Here is a 17,167-nt window from a genome sequence, read left to right on the forward strand (position 1 = left end):
GGATGGTCTTGGAGGTCTCCTCCAACCTGGTTGATTCTCTGAACTCCATTGGTTGTGTCTGTTACTGTATCCCAAGATACAGGGAGGTAATGTGAATTTTTTGCTCCCACATTGCTAAGTAAACCTCCCTTGAATGCTCTTACAGTGGCACTGTAAAGCATAGCTTGTGCAAGCTGCATTGTTCTCTGTTTGGTAAAATGCTTTATTAGTAATTCATTTGGGATAAGCTGATATTCATGAGCCATAAGGCAAGCCCAGTTTAGAAAATGTAACTCTCTTTAATGAAAATCCAATTCTCTATACAGTGCTGTTACAACTGACGCAGGTTTCTGCTACAGTGAACGTGTAGGAATCTCTTTTTATGTTTAGTGTAGGCATTTCTTAAAGTGAAAGCAGGGCTTGGAGTTTTCTTCAGCCTACTGATGTGGTGCATCATTTTAGATCCACGTTCTCTGTTTATTGTACTGAAAATGACTAAACCAAACTGCCTGGAGGAGTTAGAATCATAGAATCATAGAATCAGCCAGGTTGGAAGAGACCTCCAAGATCATCCAGTCCAACCTAGCACCCAGCCCTATCCAATCAACCAGACCATGGCACTAAGTGCCTCATCCAGTCTTTTCTTTAAAGACCCCCAGGGACGGTGCCTCCACCACCTCCCTGGGCAGCCCATTCCAATGGGAAATCACTCTCTCTGTGAAGAACTTCCTCCTAACATCCAGCCTATACCTACCCTGGCACAACTTGAGTCTGTGTCCCCTTGTTCTATTGCTGGTTGCCTGGCAGAAGAGACCAACCCCCACCTGGCTACAGCCTCCCTTCAGGTAGTTGTAGACAGCAATGAGGTCACTCCTGAGCCTCCTCTTCTCCAGGCTAAACACCCCCAGCTCCCTCAGCCTCTCCTCATAGGGTTTGTGTTCTAGGCCCCGCACCAGCTTTGTCCCCCTTCTCTGGACACCTTCCAGCACCTCAGAATCTGATCCTGTACTTGCCACCAAAGGCCATTAAAGAGTCAGCAGCCTCAGAATGGCAGAGATTCATTTTTTTGAAGCTGTTCTTTTTCTTTAAACAAAGGCTCTAGTGTAAAAACTGTTCTGCTAAATGAGTGGCAGTTATGTGTATAAGGTATTAAGTAATGCCTATGCATGGATAAAGCCAATTCACTGACACTGAGGGGAAAGCAGTGCCTGAGTTTCTGTGCAAAGCCTGCCATGTCCCTGTGCTGGGTACAGCATCTGCCACGCTGCCATCCTAGCAGAGCTCTGTTGAGATAATACTCTCAAGAGCTCTTAATACCAGTGCCTTAGCCTCAGTGTGGGTATGAAAACAAAGATGTAACACTTGACTTCAACCATGAAAAATGTAAAACATTCCATATCTACAGAATTTGGTTTTCTCCTGGTTTAATTGAACACTGTAATACCACTTAAAAAATAATATAGCTGGGTGTTGACTGTGGGTAAACCAGAGCAGGACTGTGATGAATTTTCACACAGGAACTGTGTGTGTACTTCAAACAAGGCAGATGTTATCAGTTTTATAAGACTTTGGTTTACTATAAAGTAGTCACTCTGCAGGCTTTTGCTCCTTGTTTGCTGTAAGGTTTCTCTTTCAGATAAGGTAGGTCTCTGTGTTTTGAGAAAGCTGGGAAGGGCTCTGCAAACAGTGTTACTTAAAAGAGACATTTGAGAAGGTGGGGTGGGTGACTGAGAGATTGTCTGAGGCTCTAGGTTTGATGAATGCTTTCAGATGTTGTGAGCTGGCATGGCTTCAGAAAGCAGTCATCTTGCTTTGTCCTTGCCTGCACAGTCCTCCCCCAGTCCATCCTCTGCCTTCTATCAGCCCAGGTGTTAGTGCGGTTATGGTGAACTGGGGACTTAATCCAATTAAAAGTGGGCAAAGTGAAGTATTTTGGACAGTTCCCTAGGCTGGCTTGCTGTGTTGCTGCACAGATAGCAGCCCAGGGAAGGGGGTGATAATGAGCCAGGACCATTTCAGGGCAAGCTGGTTGAGATTATTCGGTTGGTTTGTGGTGGTTGTTGGTTTGTTGGGTTTGGGGCTTTTTTGGTGTAGGGTTTGTTTTGTTTTGTTGTGGCTTGGTTTTGTTGTGACTTTTTTCTTGACAAACTCTGGCATTTGCAGTTTTCTGAACAGTAGAGTGTCAGGCTCATGACAGTGCTGGTTGTCCATTGCCACCTCTGAGCAAGAAATGTTTTTTCTCTGCTTCTACTTTCTGTCACTTCTCTGTCTCAGCCAACTTGCTTTACATTACCAAACATGTGTTGGTGCTGTGCTGGAATGTCCAGTTGTCATCTCAGAATAGTTCTTCCCTCTGAGTTTAGTTCTTTTGCTGCTGGTACAAGAGTCATAACCTTTACAGGCTTTGTACACAAGGAAAAGAGAGAAATTAACTAATTTACTTAGATGCACTGAAATCTCTACTACCAATCTCCTCCTTCCCAAATGCTTTTTATTTTTAATGCCCACTTCATTCGTAGAGTCATAGAATCATCCAGGATGGAAGAGACCTCCAAGATCATCCAGTCCAACCTGTCACCCAGCCCTGTCCAGTCAACTAGACCATGGCACCAAGTGCCTCATCCAGGCTTTTCTTCAACACCTCCAGGGATGGTGCCTCCACCACCTCCCTGGGCAGCCCATTCCAATGCCAATCACTCTCTCTGTGAAGAACTTCCACCTAACATTCAGCCTATACTTCCCTCGACACAACTTGAGACTGTGTCCCCTTGTTCTGTTGCTGGTTGTCTGGGAGAAGAGGCCAACCCCACCTGGCTACAGCCTCCCTTTCAGGTAGTTGTAGACAGCAATGAGGTCTGCCCTGAGCCTTCTCTTCTGCAGGCTGCACACCCCCAGCTCCCTCAGCCTCTCCTCACAGGGCTGTGTTCCAGGCCCCTCACCAGCTTTGTTGCTCTTCTCTGGACACATTCTAGCACCTCAACATCTCTCTTGAATTGAGTGATCCAGAACTGGACGCAGGACTCAAGGTGTGGCATTCATTATCAAGTATTCATGTGCAGATCTCTGGATTGTGAAGTTTCATAACTGCTTACCTGCTTGAGCTCCTTTCAGATGCTGGATGTTTTCTGTGGTGATTTTATTCTTCCCTCTTCTTTTCCCTTGCAGCTTGAGCTTTGTTCCTTTCCTGGTGCCTCTCCCATTCTTGTCTGCCAGCCCTGCTCTTCTTTTAAGTTCTTCCTTAAACCTTGCTTCTCCTAGCAACCTCTCTTGTTTTCCCTCACTAGTGCTTGTTCAATTTACTATTCACAGGGGACAGGGTCTCTCTTTCTTTGGAGACTTTTAGTTGTTTGAATATAGCCAACTGTTATTTATATATGGTCACTTCATGCAGGTTGAAGATTAACCTTCTGTCTCTCAAAGCTTTGAAATTAATATTTGCATACTCATTCTTTGCCTAAATTGTCTTTTCCCAAAGTAAATATGCTAACTTTTGGTAGCTTAGTACATACATTTTTTGCACGGTTTATCCATCCAGTACTCTGAATAACTGAGAGTTGTCTGTAGAAGCATCTTGGGAGAAGAAATGCTTTTCTAACTTTGTTTTGGCTGTGTTGCACTGTGCAGTAAATTTACATGTGACTATGTAAATACACTGCAATATCTCACAAAGCAGGTTATTTACTTGCAGTCAGTAGTACTAGAAATACAGCCTAGCCCCAATCCTTTGAAGAGTGTATTCTCCAAGGGCAGCATTCTCAAAAGTGCTGTGAACACTCTCTGCATATTCAGCTAGCCCAGCCTGCTTTTGAAAATGTTCCTCTAAATGGGAATGACTCTGAAGACAATTATTATGAGAAACTACAGCACTAATTTAGTAAAGACTGAGCTGTACATTCATTGGGGAATCTGAAGGCTAATGTAGCTCGCAGGCGTCGGATCCATCCAGTCTAACCGGCTGTGGCGCCACTCAGCAGCCCACTTGGCCTAGATTTTGTCTGCAGTCACTGGAGGAGGAGAGAACTAGTGTCAGAAGCTAATTCAGATCTTAGTAAGCCAGAAAGTGACACTCTGACCCTTTCTGTTGATGCCATGAAATTGAGCAGGCTGAAGGAGTCTGACATGCCTGTCCCCTAGCTGCCTAGGTGGTTGTGCGTCGCTGGATTACTGCTGCTAACTTTGTCTTAACTATGAAGACAGCAACATTGCACATGCTGAAAGGGAACTGCTAGTCACTAGTGATGTCCCCCAGGGATCAGTGCTGGGCCCAGTCCTGTTCAGCATCTTTATCAATGATCTTGACCAGGGGATTGAGCCTAGCATCATAAGTTTGCATGCGACACCACGCTAGGAGCAGGTGTTGATCTGTTGGAGGATAGGAGAGCCCTGCAGAGAGACCTAGACAGGCTGGATGGGTGGGCAGAGGCCAACAGGATGAGATTGAACAAGGCCAAGTGCAGGGCTCTAAACTTTGGTCACAGCAACCCCAAGCAGAGCTACAGGCTGGGGACAGAGTGGCTGAGAGCAGCCAGGAGGAAAGGGACCTGGGGGTACTGGTAGAGAGTAGTCTGAAGATGAGCCAGCAGTGTGCCCAGGTGGCCAAGAGAGCCAATGGCATCCTGGCCTGTATCAGGAAGAGTGTGGCCAGCAGAACAAGGGAGGTTATTCTGCCCCTGTACTCAGCACTGGTCAGGCCATACCTTGAGTGCTGTGTCCAATTCTGGGCCCCTCAATTCAAGAGAGATGTTGAGGTGCTGGAATGTGTCCAGAGAAGGGCAATGAAGCTGTTGAGGGGTCTGGAGCACAGCCCTGTGAGGAGAGGCTGAGGGAGCTGAGGGTGTTTATCTTGGAGAAGAGGAGGCTCAGGGCAGAGCTCATTGCTGTCTACAACTCCCTGAAGGGAGGCTGTAGCCAGGTGGGGATTGGTCTCTTCTGCCAGGCAAGCAGCAACAGAACAAGGGGACACAGTCTCAAGTTGTGCCATGAGAGGTCTAGGCTGGATGTTAGGAGGAAGTTGTTGTCAGAGAGAGTGATTGGCATTGGAATGGGCTGCCCAGGGAGGTGGTGGAGTCACCATCCCTGGAGGTGTTGAAGAAAAGCCTGGCTGAGGCACTTAGTGCCATGGTCTAGTTGACTGCCTAGGGCTGGGTGCTAGGTTGGACTGGATGATCTTGGAGGTCTCTTCCAACCTGGTTGATTCTATGATTCCAAAGGAACATTCTGATTCACCAGGGGAAAGACTGTGGCATTACTTTTTATCCTTAACTTGGGGATTTACAATACAGAAAAATACTCTTGATGGGTTGGTTGTGTTTGGGTTTTTTTCCCCTCAAACAAAGATGAAAGGTGAAAAAACCCTACAGACTAAAGAGCAAGCTGTTTTCTCATGTGTTAAATCTACACATAAATGAAGATAGCTGTTTATAGAAATGGCATTTGTGATTACCTGTTTGATGTTAAGTGCTGCTTTTATTTCTGTACTGAAGTAGAGACTGCACAATGCAGATTCTTTGCACGAACAGAATTGCAAACTTACGTTTTGGAAACTCTCTTTTGTGGGATTTAAGCCTCAGGGTAAATCTTTTATTGGAGTTATCACAAGTGAGTTTTCTACAGAAGAACTGGTTTTCATTCTTATTTTCTAATCACTTTAATTCTGTTTCATTGGGAAAAGAAATGTTTGCTTTAAAAAAATTACTGCTGTCAGTCAGTTTTAATTAATTGCTCATTAACAGTCTGAAAGTTGCTAAAGCAGCAGATACAAAAGAGTGAGAAGTCATCACCAGAAATCATTTGATGTATGAAAATATGGAAAGGGAATTTTGTGAAATGGACATCAGCCTGGATGTGGGGAGGAAGTTGTTCAGCATGAGTGTGGTGGGAGGCTGGACTGGGTTGCCCAGGGAGGTGGTTGAGGCGCCATGGCTGGAGGTGTTGGACTTGATGATCTGTGAGGTCTCTTCCAACCCTGATGATGATGATGATACTGTGTTTAAGGCTAGGCTGGATGGGGCTGTGGGCAGCCTGATCTAGGGTAGGGTGTCCCTGTCCATGGCAGGAGGGCTTGGAACTAGCTGATCCTTTTGGTCCCTTCCAACCCTGACTGATTCTATGATTCTATAACATTGCACTTAAAGGTGGAAAACTGGCTTGAGGGACAGCCAAATGCTCTCTTTTTTTCCACCCTGGTATCATTTAAATTCTGTGTCCACTCTGCCATTTATATTATCTGCATGTATTTATGTGATGGTTTGGGTGTTACCTACCCCCTCACACACTTCGGAGATCACCCAGACTAGATTTAGCTGGCTCTGGAAACTTTGAATGAAACTTATATTTACAGCTTAGCAGAATATACAAGCAGATATTTACAGTATATACAGAAAGATACAAGGTAAAAGCTCATACAGAAACACAGCAGCCCTCCCAGAAATCTGAGTCCCCAGGAGGGGCTCCCAACTGCCCTTCCACCTTCTCCCACCCCTCTCACCCTTACCCCAGTCCCAAGGAAGAATGGAGGTTCAGCCAGGGGGTTAGGAAGCAAAGTGGATTAATTAGAGAACAGCAGAGAGTCTAGAGAGAGAGAAATGCAGCTCCAAGCTCCCCAGCAGAAGCAGTGCCTTATCTATGTTTGGATTCTTGTTCTTACACCTCTCAGCACGCCTGTGAGTGAGGTAGACATCACCACTGTTTTCTCTTTCACAGCCTGTGATCTCATCTTTCTCACCAAACCATTCCAGCTAGTTTCAAACTAGCACAATTTATTAGTGTAAGTGCTTCTTGGATGTTTACATCTCTTATGTAGGTTAATGCACCGAAACTGTAAATACTTAATTTCATTTAGAACTTGAGAAAATTCCATTTTAAGAATCAGAAAATCATAGGATCATAGAATCAACCAGGTTGGAAGAGACCTCCAAGATCATCCAGTCCAACCTATCTTTTTGCTTTTCGGTCAAATTTCCTCTTAAGCTTTGCTTTTTTGTTTGCAGCCATCTGAATTGCTCTTGTGGAGCACAGAGTGACCTTCTGTTTAAATATTTTTTTAATATTTAATTGATCTGGTTATCATTTTTAGCTAGGAAAAAATTAGCTTCAACTGAAAAGAAAGATTAGGCTTCATTAGTAGAGGCAACTGCTCTTACAGATGTCAGAGTTGTGCCGAGTGGCTTCCAGACGTGATTTCTATGTGCTTTACTCCTCTTTCCATAGTATGGCTGATTTTGTAGTAACCTTGTACAAATAAGTACAAAGCTTTGAGGGCATCCTACAAAAATGAATTAACTAAAATAAACAGTAGACACTTTGTCTTCTTATACGTGCCTGTATGTCCCAAATATAAACTATGCACTATGTAGTAGAAGAGTTCTGATGCAGTAGCACAAAGTCATTTGATTATTGTAGATTGCCAGAGATAAAAGTAAAGGTTTATTTTAAAGATATATATTATTTTCAGAAGGGAAGGGCTCTATGGTAAATGGCAGTTGTTCTTTTAAAAAGGTGTTCCACAGTGTTTCTGCATCTCTCTATATGACCTGGGCAAATGGCAGTTTTGCCTCCTAAATGTTAATGCTGAAAAGCAAGGGTATTTAAGTACTTTAAAATCACAGAATCAATCAGGTTGGAAGAGACCTCCAAGATCATCCAGGCCAACCTAGCACCCAGCCCTAGACGATCAACTAGACCGTGGCACTAAGTGCCTCAGCCAGGCTTTTCTTCAACACCTCCAGGGACAGTGACTCCACCACCTCCCTGGGCAGCCCATTCCAATGCCAATCACTCTCTCTGGCAACAACTTCCTCCTAACATCCAGCCTAGACCTCCCCGGGCACAACTTGAGACTGTGTCCCCTTGTTCTATTGCTGGTTGCCTGGGAGAAGAGGCCACCCCCCACCTGGTTACAGCCTCCCTTCAGGTAGTTGTAGACAGCAATGAGCTCTGCCCTGAGCCTCCTCTTCTGCAGGCTGCACACCCCCAGCTCCCTCAGCCTCTCCTCACAGGGCTGTGTTCCAGGCCCCTCACCAGCTTTGTTGCCCTTCTCTGGACATATTCCAGCATCTCAACATCTCTCTTGAATTGAGGGGCTCAGAACTGGACACAGTACTCAAGGTGTGGCCTGAGCAGTGCTGAGTACAGGGGCAGAATAACCTCCCTTGTCCTACTGGCCAATTGCTGAAACATGTAAAACACAGGACTGTCTGAAGGACTAACACATGCTTGTTTTGGTATTTTTGGGTTTTTGGTTCCTCATTTTATTAATTTAATTATCAGCTTTTGTTTCCTCTGGTGCTGAGGGTGAGATCATTACTGCTGTGATTCATAGGACTCTTACTTTATCCACTGATTACTGGATTAGAACAGCAGAAAGGTAGTGTTCTGGCCACTCAGTCTGACTTCTTGCATCACATTGGTCAAAGGATTCCCTTGAATTAAACCTTTTGAAGTCAATCTTTTAGACTTAACTCATTTTGATTTAAGTTTTTACTGTTGGACAATCAAATGCATACCTTGGTGAAATTAGCTTAAAGTATGAAGAGCAAAGCAAAAGCAGTTTAAACTGTTAAATGCTTGTTTCTGTTCCTTTTTTTCCCCCCATTTAAGTGCATTTATAGTCTAAATACTTATGAGTTTGCCCTGTTGTTTTGTATAGCTACAGTATCAGTAGCTTTCTATCTCTGTGAGAGCTTTTCCATGTGCTAGCAGGCTCTGTCTGTAACATTATCATTGTTTTCTTTCAGCCTCAAAGAAAACACTTAAGATCATATAAATTCTGAATGCATATTAACTATTATCTCCTGTTTTCAGCTGCTGCTGTATGTGCTGCTGAACCCTCCCAACTCTGAAGCAGAGTTTGAAAACAACTGCCTGTTTTTACAACTACTTCCTGCTGATAATTGTGCTCACAGTATTCACAGCAAAGGCCAACCCATTGCTACTGCATGACTCAAATTTCCCCTTTGCTTTTGCTTTGCTGTGGCAGCCACACATCTAATCAGGGAGAGAGATTGCTGGAGGCTACCTTAAATGAAATCCAGAAATGCAACATTTTTACTGCGACCTTTGCTTACAGCTTCGGTAGACACTTGAGCTAACTTCTCTAAGGAGCAGAGCAACTGTGTGTTAGTGTCCATAGTATAGTACTAACTTGCTTCAGAGTTGCCCAAGCCCTGCAAGTGAATTTCCCAGCTTCCTAGCTCTAATCTTGGGTCATCATAAATGCATGTGATCTATTGTTATTACTTGGATAAGAAGGATTTTTGCGTGGGTTTGGTGCTTGTTTGTGGGGTTTTGTTGCTTGGTTGGGTTGTTTTTCCCCATACAGTCATAAAGCCTGAGCAGTTCTAATGTCCTACTGAGTTTAGCTCTTTCACTAGAGCATTTTTATCATCTTAAGGAGGATGAAGAAGGGGACACAGTCTCAAGTTGTGCCAGGGGAGGTCTAGGCTAGATGTTAGGAGGAAATTGTTGGCAGAGAGAGTGATTGGCATTGGAATGGGCTGCCCAGGGAGGTGGTGGAGTCACCGTCCCTGGAGGTGTTGAAGCAAAGCCTGGCTGAGGCACTTAATGCCATGGTCTAGTTGATTGTCTAGGGCTAGGTGCTAGGTTGGCCTGGATGATCTTGGAGGTCTCTTCCAACCTGGTTGATTCTATGATTCTATGAAGGGTAGTTTGCTATTTAGGTTTCATGACTGTCACTGAAATGCCTAGGTTAGAAAATCTCACTTCAACATTTGCTGTTCCTGATTCCTCCTCTGTCTCCAGCAACAGCAGAGAGATTCTGTGACCATTCCTTTTGATTCCTCAACCTGCTTTTCCTTTGGTGCTTTGCTGTGCTGGTTTGGGGGATTTTTTGGGTTTGATTTCTTTTTCATGTGTTTGTTTTGCTGTTTGGTTGGGTGGGTTTGTTTTGGTTTTGTGGTGCTCTGGGGTTTGTTTTCTTCTTGTTATTTCTCTTAAGCTGTGATGAAGTTTATCAGATGCAAGTGGTAATTTTAGTTTCTCAGTGGCAAAGGTATCTCATGGAAAGCATAGAATAGCAAACACTTCAAGTTAGTAACAAGCTGGGAAAGTTTTCAGGCCTAGAATATTTCTCAAGTGTAAAGTTGGTGTAGTGATTTCTACCTAGACCTGTTTGAGCTTTACACTTGTTATGATTCTCTGACAATTGCATTGTTAAAGTCTTTTCTTCTTCTCTTTTCTCAGTACTTTGACCAAAAAGTTGCATTTCGTTTCGTATTGTGCTGTGTACATTTCTAAGCTGTATGTTTTGTGAATTGTTTTTGTTAGCAATTTCCATCATGTGTTAGGATTTAAGATTAATGTCAATAATGGATTTTGGACACTTTCAAAGATCTGCTGAGTTTTCACCTGTGATGGTTTGGGAGTTACCCACCCCACCCCCAAGTCTTATGACATAACCCAGACTAAGCCAGCTGGAAGTTAAGAAATGAAGCTTTATATTTACAGCTCAGCACAGTATACAAGCAGATACTTACAATGTATCACAAATAGATGCAGCTATATACAGAAATAGACTGGATGAGGCATTTAGACCCATGGTCTAGTTGTCTGGCTAGGGCTGGGTGCTAGGTTGGACTGGATGATCTTGGAGGTCTCTTCCAACCTGGTTGATTCTATGATTCTGTGAAATATACAAATTAAAGGTAATACAGAAACACAACAGCCCTCCCAGAAACGAGACTCCCAAGGAGGGGGTTCCAACCACCCTTCCACCTTCTTTCCACCCTTCTACCTTATAGAATCATAGAATCAGTCAGGGTTGGATGGGACCACAAGGATCATCTAGTGCCAACCCCTCCTGCCATGGGAAGAGGCTAGCCTAGATCAGGCTGGCCACAGCCTCATCCAGCCTGGCCTTAAACACCTCCAGGCATGGGACCTCAACCACCTCCCTGGGCAACCCATTCCAGGCTCTCACCACTCTCATGCTCAACAACTTCCTCATCACGTCCAGCCTGAACCTACCCACCTCCATGGGGCACCCTACCCATGGCAGGAGGTTGGAAGTACATGATCCTTGTGGTCTCTTCCAAGTCTGACTGACCTGTGATTCTAATTCATGTGTTGCTGCAATGTACCAAACTACACTGACATCTGTGGGTTTTTAATACTGGGTTACTTAGCACATTGCTACGTACACAAACACACATACACCTCCGCCTACGTTTTCTTTGCCTGCCTCACACACTCTCTGTCTTTCACTCCTTACTTGGACACTCCTTCTAATGGTAAAACTGGAACTCTTTTACAATGTGTAAGCCACACCTGAGTAGCTGATAGGAGATCCAGCTTGTGTTTGCTACTTTTATAGCAGTGAGAGGGCTACCTTTGCACTTTAGGCTTAATGGTGTGGGGTTTTTCCCTCATTTGTTGCAAGACAATATAAGTGTGCATAGCCTGGAGAGTGGGAGGCTCAGGAGTGACCTCATTGCTGTCTACAACTACCTGAAGGGACATTGTAGCCAGGTGGGGGTTGGTCTCTTCTGCCAGGCAACCAGCAACAGAACAAGGGGACACAGTCTCAAGTTGTGCCAGAGAAGGTCTAGGCTGGATTTTAGGAGGAAGTTGTTGGCAGAGAGAGTGATTGGCATTGGAATGGGCTGCCCAGGGAGGTGGTGGAGTCACTGTCCCTGGAGGTGTTGAAGCAAAGCCTGGCTGAGGCACTTAGTGCCATGGTCTAGTTGACTGGCTAGTGCTGGGTGCTAGGTTGGCCTGGATGATCTTGGAGGTCTCTTCCAACCTGCTTGATTCTGTGATTTGTTCAGTGCAATCAGTTGAAATTTGCAGTGGTTCTTGGCTTGGTTTTGGCTATTCAGTTCCATGTGCATCCACAAGGTACACAGTGACATTTTTTTGGCAGCATTGGATATGATGGAGGGAGTGAAAACTTCATTGATGTGCTTGGTCAGAGGAGATTAGCCCAAGCAATTTTCTCTTTCCATGAATCTAGCTAGAATGTTTTGGTGAGAAGAACTAGATCATAGGCTGTGGAAAGAAAACAATGGTGATGTCTGCTTCACTCACAGGCTTGCTGAGAGGTATAAGAACAAGAATCCAAACATAGAAAACTCATTTCTGCTAGGGAGCTACAAGCTGCATCTCTCTCTCTCTAGGCTCTCTGCTGTTTCTCTGATTAATCCACTTTGCTTCCTAACCCCCTGGCTGAACCTCCATTCTTCCTTGGGACTGGGGTAAAGGTGGGGCTGGGAGGGGGGGAAGAGGGTGCTCAGGTCCTTGAAGAGGACAAAAGAAACTTATTGCAGTTTTCTTAGGTTGCTCTTCCCTCTGTTTTTCTGCAATCCTGTGCTTCTAAGCTGGCATAGGAGACTGATGATGTCTTTCATTCTTAAATGAAATGTAATGAGAGTATTGTACTTTGCTAACATTATTGTTCTGTTTTGGCTCTTCTATTTGTGTTGGTTGGGTTTTGGGGTTTGTTTTTTGTTGTTTGGCTATTTTGGGGCTGGCTGTAATTTGGTCTGTTTTAGACTGCAGCATATGGCAAGTCTTGTGAGTCACACAAGGTGTTGGCTTGTGCTTTGAGATCACCACTCCACATAGACTACTTGTGCAGTGAATGCAGCGTGTGCTGGCACATTTTCTGGGAAGTGGAGCTGTTAGCTGGATGCTGCCTGCTGGCAGAATGGGTGCATCCAAGTTTCCTGGTCTGTATTTGTTTTCTTTGAAAGCTAAACTTGGATTAATTTCTTCCTTTTTTTCCCCTGTTGGTAATGAAATTAAGAAACGCTGTCACATTCCACCAGTGTGAGTCTTCCTTGACATCTTCACAGACATGTTACTTGACCTCAGTGACCTTCTTCAGGTATTGTATATTTTTTTTGCTGTCTTTTTTAAACTTTTGAAATGTTAAAGTTTCATTGCAAGTGAAGAGCTATCTGGGGTGTTTTAAATTTGAGACATTCTGAGTTGGAAAACCTCTGGGTTTCTGTATCAGAATAATTGTACAGTGAAATTAAATCATAGAATCAGTCAGGGTTGGAAGGGACCACAAGGATGATCTAGTTCCAACCCTCCCTGCCATGGACAGGGATACCCTACCCTACATCAGGCTGGCCACAGCCTCATCCAGCCTGGCCTTAAACACCTCCAGGGATGGGGCCTCAACCACCTCCCAGGGCAACCCATTCCAGCCTCTCACCACTCTCAGCGTGAAGAACTTCCTCCTCACATCCAGCCTGTATCTCACCACCTCTGTCTTTGCTCCATTTCCCCTAGTCCTGTCACTCCCTGAGAGCCTAAAAAGTCCCTCCCCAGCTTTTTGTAGGCCCCCTTCAGATCCTGGAAGGCCACAAGAAGGTCACCTGGGAGCTTCCTCTTCTCCAAACTCAACAGCCCCAACTCTTTCAGTCTGTCCTCACAGCAGAGCTGCTCCAGCCCTCTGAGCATCCTCATGGCCCTTCTCTGGGCATGCTCCAGCATCTCCACATCCTTCTTGTAATAGAGCTCCAGAACTGGATGCAGTGAAGCAAATATTTTTTTGGATGTCACAAATAACACTGAGATTTAGTATAGTCCTTTCATCAAGATTCAGAGACACTGCAATAATACAGGGCAGATGTTAGATGTTTTTGCCATTGGAATGGTCTGCCCAGGGAGGTGGTGGAGGCACCGTCCCTGGAGGTGTTGAAGCAAAGCCTGGCTGAGGCACTTAGTGCCATGGTCTAGTTGACTGGCTAGGGCTGTGTGCTAGGTTGGACTGGATGATCTTGGAGGTCTCTTCCAACCTGGCTGATTCTATGATTCTGTGATTTTTAAAACAGCAACTGTTGAAGACAGAATTAACTTTTTTGCTAGGCAATACTGTACAAAAGGTTTACTGCACTACTAAAAGGTGGTTTATAATATGTATTTTGAGAGAAATGTGTACTTGCTTTGTATGTGGAAATAGAAAGCTTTTCTGACATATGCTGTCTTACCCTCGTTCCCCATGTTACAACTGTTTTACATACAATGTGAGTAGGTTAGTTGCATCTATTTTTGTCCTCCCAGCTGTCTTGGTAAATGGCATCCCTCTGAAGACTATTTATTGCTTGAAGCAGTCTGCTGGAATTGCAATAATCAAATGAATCTTTAATTCTTAAAAGTAGCAGCTTTTCTCTTTTCTGAATTATTTTAATTCCTTATAACTAAATACTTCATGTGTGGAAGGTGATTGTTAGAATCACCTTCTAACCACAGGTGATTTTTTTTCATGGTGGTTGTTATGAAATAGAATGATTACACTAACATAAAGAATAGTCACAGAGTGTGAGGAGGAAGAAGAAATATTCTCTTTGTAAATGACTTTAAAAAACCCCTGTGTCATCAGTACAAAGTGAAAAGAAAAAACCCACAATGGTTTGTCTTTTTCTTTCTGCAAATTCCAGACAGAAAAGCTGTTGAGATGGGGCATATGAAGACCAAAAAGGTTAAGCAGGAGAAACTGAAGAGATGGGACAGACAGAAACAGATTAGTAGTGGGGAAATAATGAACCCCAGCAAGAGGGTAAAGATGCAAAGTTTCAGTTTCACAATCTGTATTTATGCATTTAGCTGTGTGAAGACTTCCAATGTGCTCTACTTTATACTTCTTTAAAGTGAATTTGAGCGAACTGAAATCTTTAAATGTTATTGTTCACTGTAGCAACCCAGAAAGTTCTGTTTAAAACATGTAGAAATTAACTTTTCAGGTCCTAGATTGATTGATTTTTTTTTTCTCCCCAACTCTTGAGTTTGTTTAAAAAACAAACAACAAAAAGTAAACCCAAAACATCTTGGTGGTAAAATGTTTATGGCCCAGTGGAAAACTTAGAATCATAAAATCAACCAGGTTGGAAGAGGCCTCCAAGATCATCCAGTCCAAACTAGCACCCAGTTCTATCCGGTCAACTAGACCATGGCACTAACTGCCTCATCCACTCTTTTCTTGAACACCTCCAGGGATGGTGACTCCACCACCTCCCTGGGCAGCCCATTCCTTCAGGGCAACAAAGCTGGTGAGAGGCCTGGAACACAGCCCTGTGAGAAGAGGCTGAGGGAGCTGGGGGTGTGCAGCCTGGAGAAGAGGAGGCTCAGGGGTGATCTTATTGCTGTCTACAACTACCTGAAGGGAGGCTGTAGCCAGGTGGGGTTGGTCTCTTCTGCCAGGCAAGCAGCAATAGAACAAGGGGACACAGTCTCAAGTTGTGCTGGGGGAGGTCTAGGCTGGATGTTAGGAGAAAGTTGTTGCCAGAGAGAGTGATTGGCATTGGAATGGGCTGCCCAGGGGGGTGCTGGAGTTGCCATCCCTGGAGGTGTTGAAGCCAAGCCTGGCTGAGGCACTTAGTGCCATGGTCTGGTTGACTGGCTAGGGCTGGGTGCTAGGTTGGCCTGGATGATCTTGGAGGTCTCTTCCAACCTGGTTGATTCTATGATTCTACCCACAGATCATATGCCTAGAAAAGAAAAGCAATTAGTTCATTAGATTGTACTTCATTATCTTGAACTGCCTTTTGGTTGTTGTTAAGGACAGTTCCCCCATCCTGAAGCTAGTCTGTGAATTTCAGTTAAAAAAAGGCTGCTAGCAGTAGTAATGCTATTATCTTTCCAAAATACTGATTGTGTTCAGACTTCTCTGTACAAAATACATCATACTGGTCCAGGTAACTGTATTTTGGTTGTGGAGTTTTGGTTTGTTTTTTGATGTTGAGGTTTTGGTTTGGTTTTTGGTTGCGAAGTTTGGGTTTTTTTTTTGGTTGTGAGGTTTTGGTTTGATTTTTGGTTGTGAGGTTTTGGTTTCTGTTTTGGTTATGAGGTTTTGGTTTGTTTTTGGGTTGTGAGGTTTTGGTTTGATTTTTGGTTGTGAGGTTTTGGTTTGATTTTTGGTTGTGAGGTTTGGGTTTGATTTTTGGTTGTGAGGTTTTGGTTTGATTGTTGGTTGTGAGGTTTGGGTTTGATTTTTGGTTGTGAGGTTTCAGTTCGATTTTTGGTTGTGAGGTTTTGGTTTCTGTTTTGGTTGTGAGGTTTTTGTTTGATTTATGGTTGTGAGGTTTTGGTTTCTGTTTTGGTTGTGAGGTTTTTGCTTGATTTTTGGTTGTGAGGTTTTGGTTTTTTGGTTGTGAGGTTTGGGTTTGATTTTTGGTTGTGAGGTTTGGGTTTGATTTTTGGTTGTGAGGTTTTGGTTTCTGTTTTGGTTGTGAGGTTTGGGTTTGATTTTTGGTTGTGAGGTTTTGGTTTCTGTTTTGGTTGTGAGGTTTCGGTTTGTTTTTTGGCTGTGAGGTAGGTTGGTTTTTTGGTTGTGAGGTTTTGGTTTGATTTTTGGTTGTGAGGTTTCAGTTTGATTGTTGGTTGTGAGGTTTTGCTTTGATTTTTGGTTGTGTGGTTTTGGGTTTGTTTTTTGGTTGTGAGTTTTGGTTTGATTTTTGGCTGTGAGGTTTTAGGTTGGTTTTTTGGTTGTGAGGTTTTTGTTTGATTTTTGGTTGTGAGGTTTTGGCTTGATTTTTGGTTGTGAGATTTCGGTTTGATTTTGGATTGTGAAGTTTTGGTTTGTTTTTTGGATGTGAGGTTTCAGTTTGATTTTGGATTGTGAGGTTTTGGTTTGTTTTTTGGTTGTGAGGTTTGGGTTTGATTTTTGGTTGTGAGGTTTTGGTTTGATTTTTGGTTTTCTTGTTTTGTTTTTTTTTAATGAGAAAGATGTCAGTTTTCTATCACAAAAAAAAATCACTTCTGAAAGTCTAAAAAAATGAGAGCCTGTTAACCTTCACCAAACTTCTGCTTAAATATGAATAGTAAATTTTGAGATATTACTTCAGAGTTTTCTGCCTGATGCAGCTCAGTTGCTGTGGGAGGTAAAGTGACCTGCCAAGGCTGCTAACCATCTGACCCCAAGTATTTTTTTGAAGAGAGCTGCCAAATGAAACCTCCTTAGAAAGTGTCTTCATAGAGGCTACTTGACTGAATTTCAGAACGCCTTAAAATAGGCTTAAAGTGCATTTGGGTGGAATTAAAAAGGGCAGAACCCTTTCTTGTATTGCTTCATTGAAAAGCAAACCAAAGATTAAGGCTTTGTAACCCCAGGTACCAGCAAAGAAAGATAACTGACAGCCTGTGATAAAGGGCATCCATTGCTTCCTTTAGCCACACATGCAGCTTGAAACAATATTAGCTCTGCCATTGTGTTTTACTTATGGCA

The 17,167-nt window shown here is 43.6% G+C and overlaps 1 protein-coding gene across 12 annotated transcripts in view; it reads left to right on the forward strand.

Moving 5' to 3' along the window:
* The window catches only part of BRF1 (BRF1 RNA polymerase III transcription initiation factor subunit), a 481,847-nt gene that overhangs the window by 82,145 nt on the left and 382,535 nt on the right, over positions 1 to 17,167 (forward strand). For all 12 annotated transcript variants that reach the window (XR_010305870.1, XR_010305866.1, XR_010305858.1 and 9 more), the window contains exon 4: positions 12,789 to 12,820. Coding sequence is in view for 6 of the 12 variants with exons in the window: in XM_064159979.1 (XP_064016049.1) it covers positions 12,789 to 12,820 (32 nt within the window). In the remaining 6 variants the exon portion in view is untranslated. The remainder of the gene's footprint in view (positions 1 to 12,788; positions 12,821 to 17,167) is intronic.

Source organism: Pogoniulus pusillus, chromosome 1 (assembly GCF_015220805.1).
Source record: "Pogoniulus pusillus isolate bPogPus1 chromosome 1, bPogPus1.pri, whole genome shotgun sequence".
In the NCBI taxonomy this organism is placed as follows: domain Eukaryota; kingdom Metazoa; phylum Chordata; class Aves; order Piciformes; family Lybiidae; genus Pogoniulus; species Pogoniulus pusillus.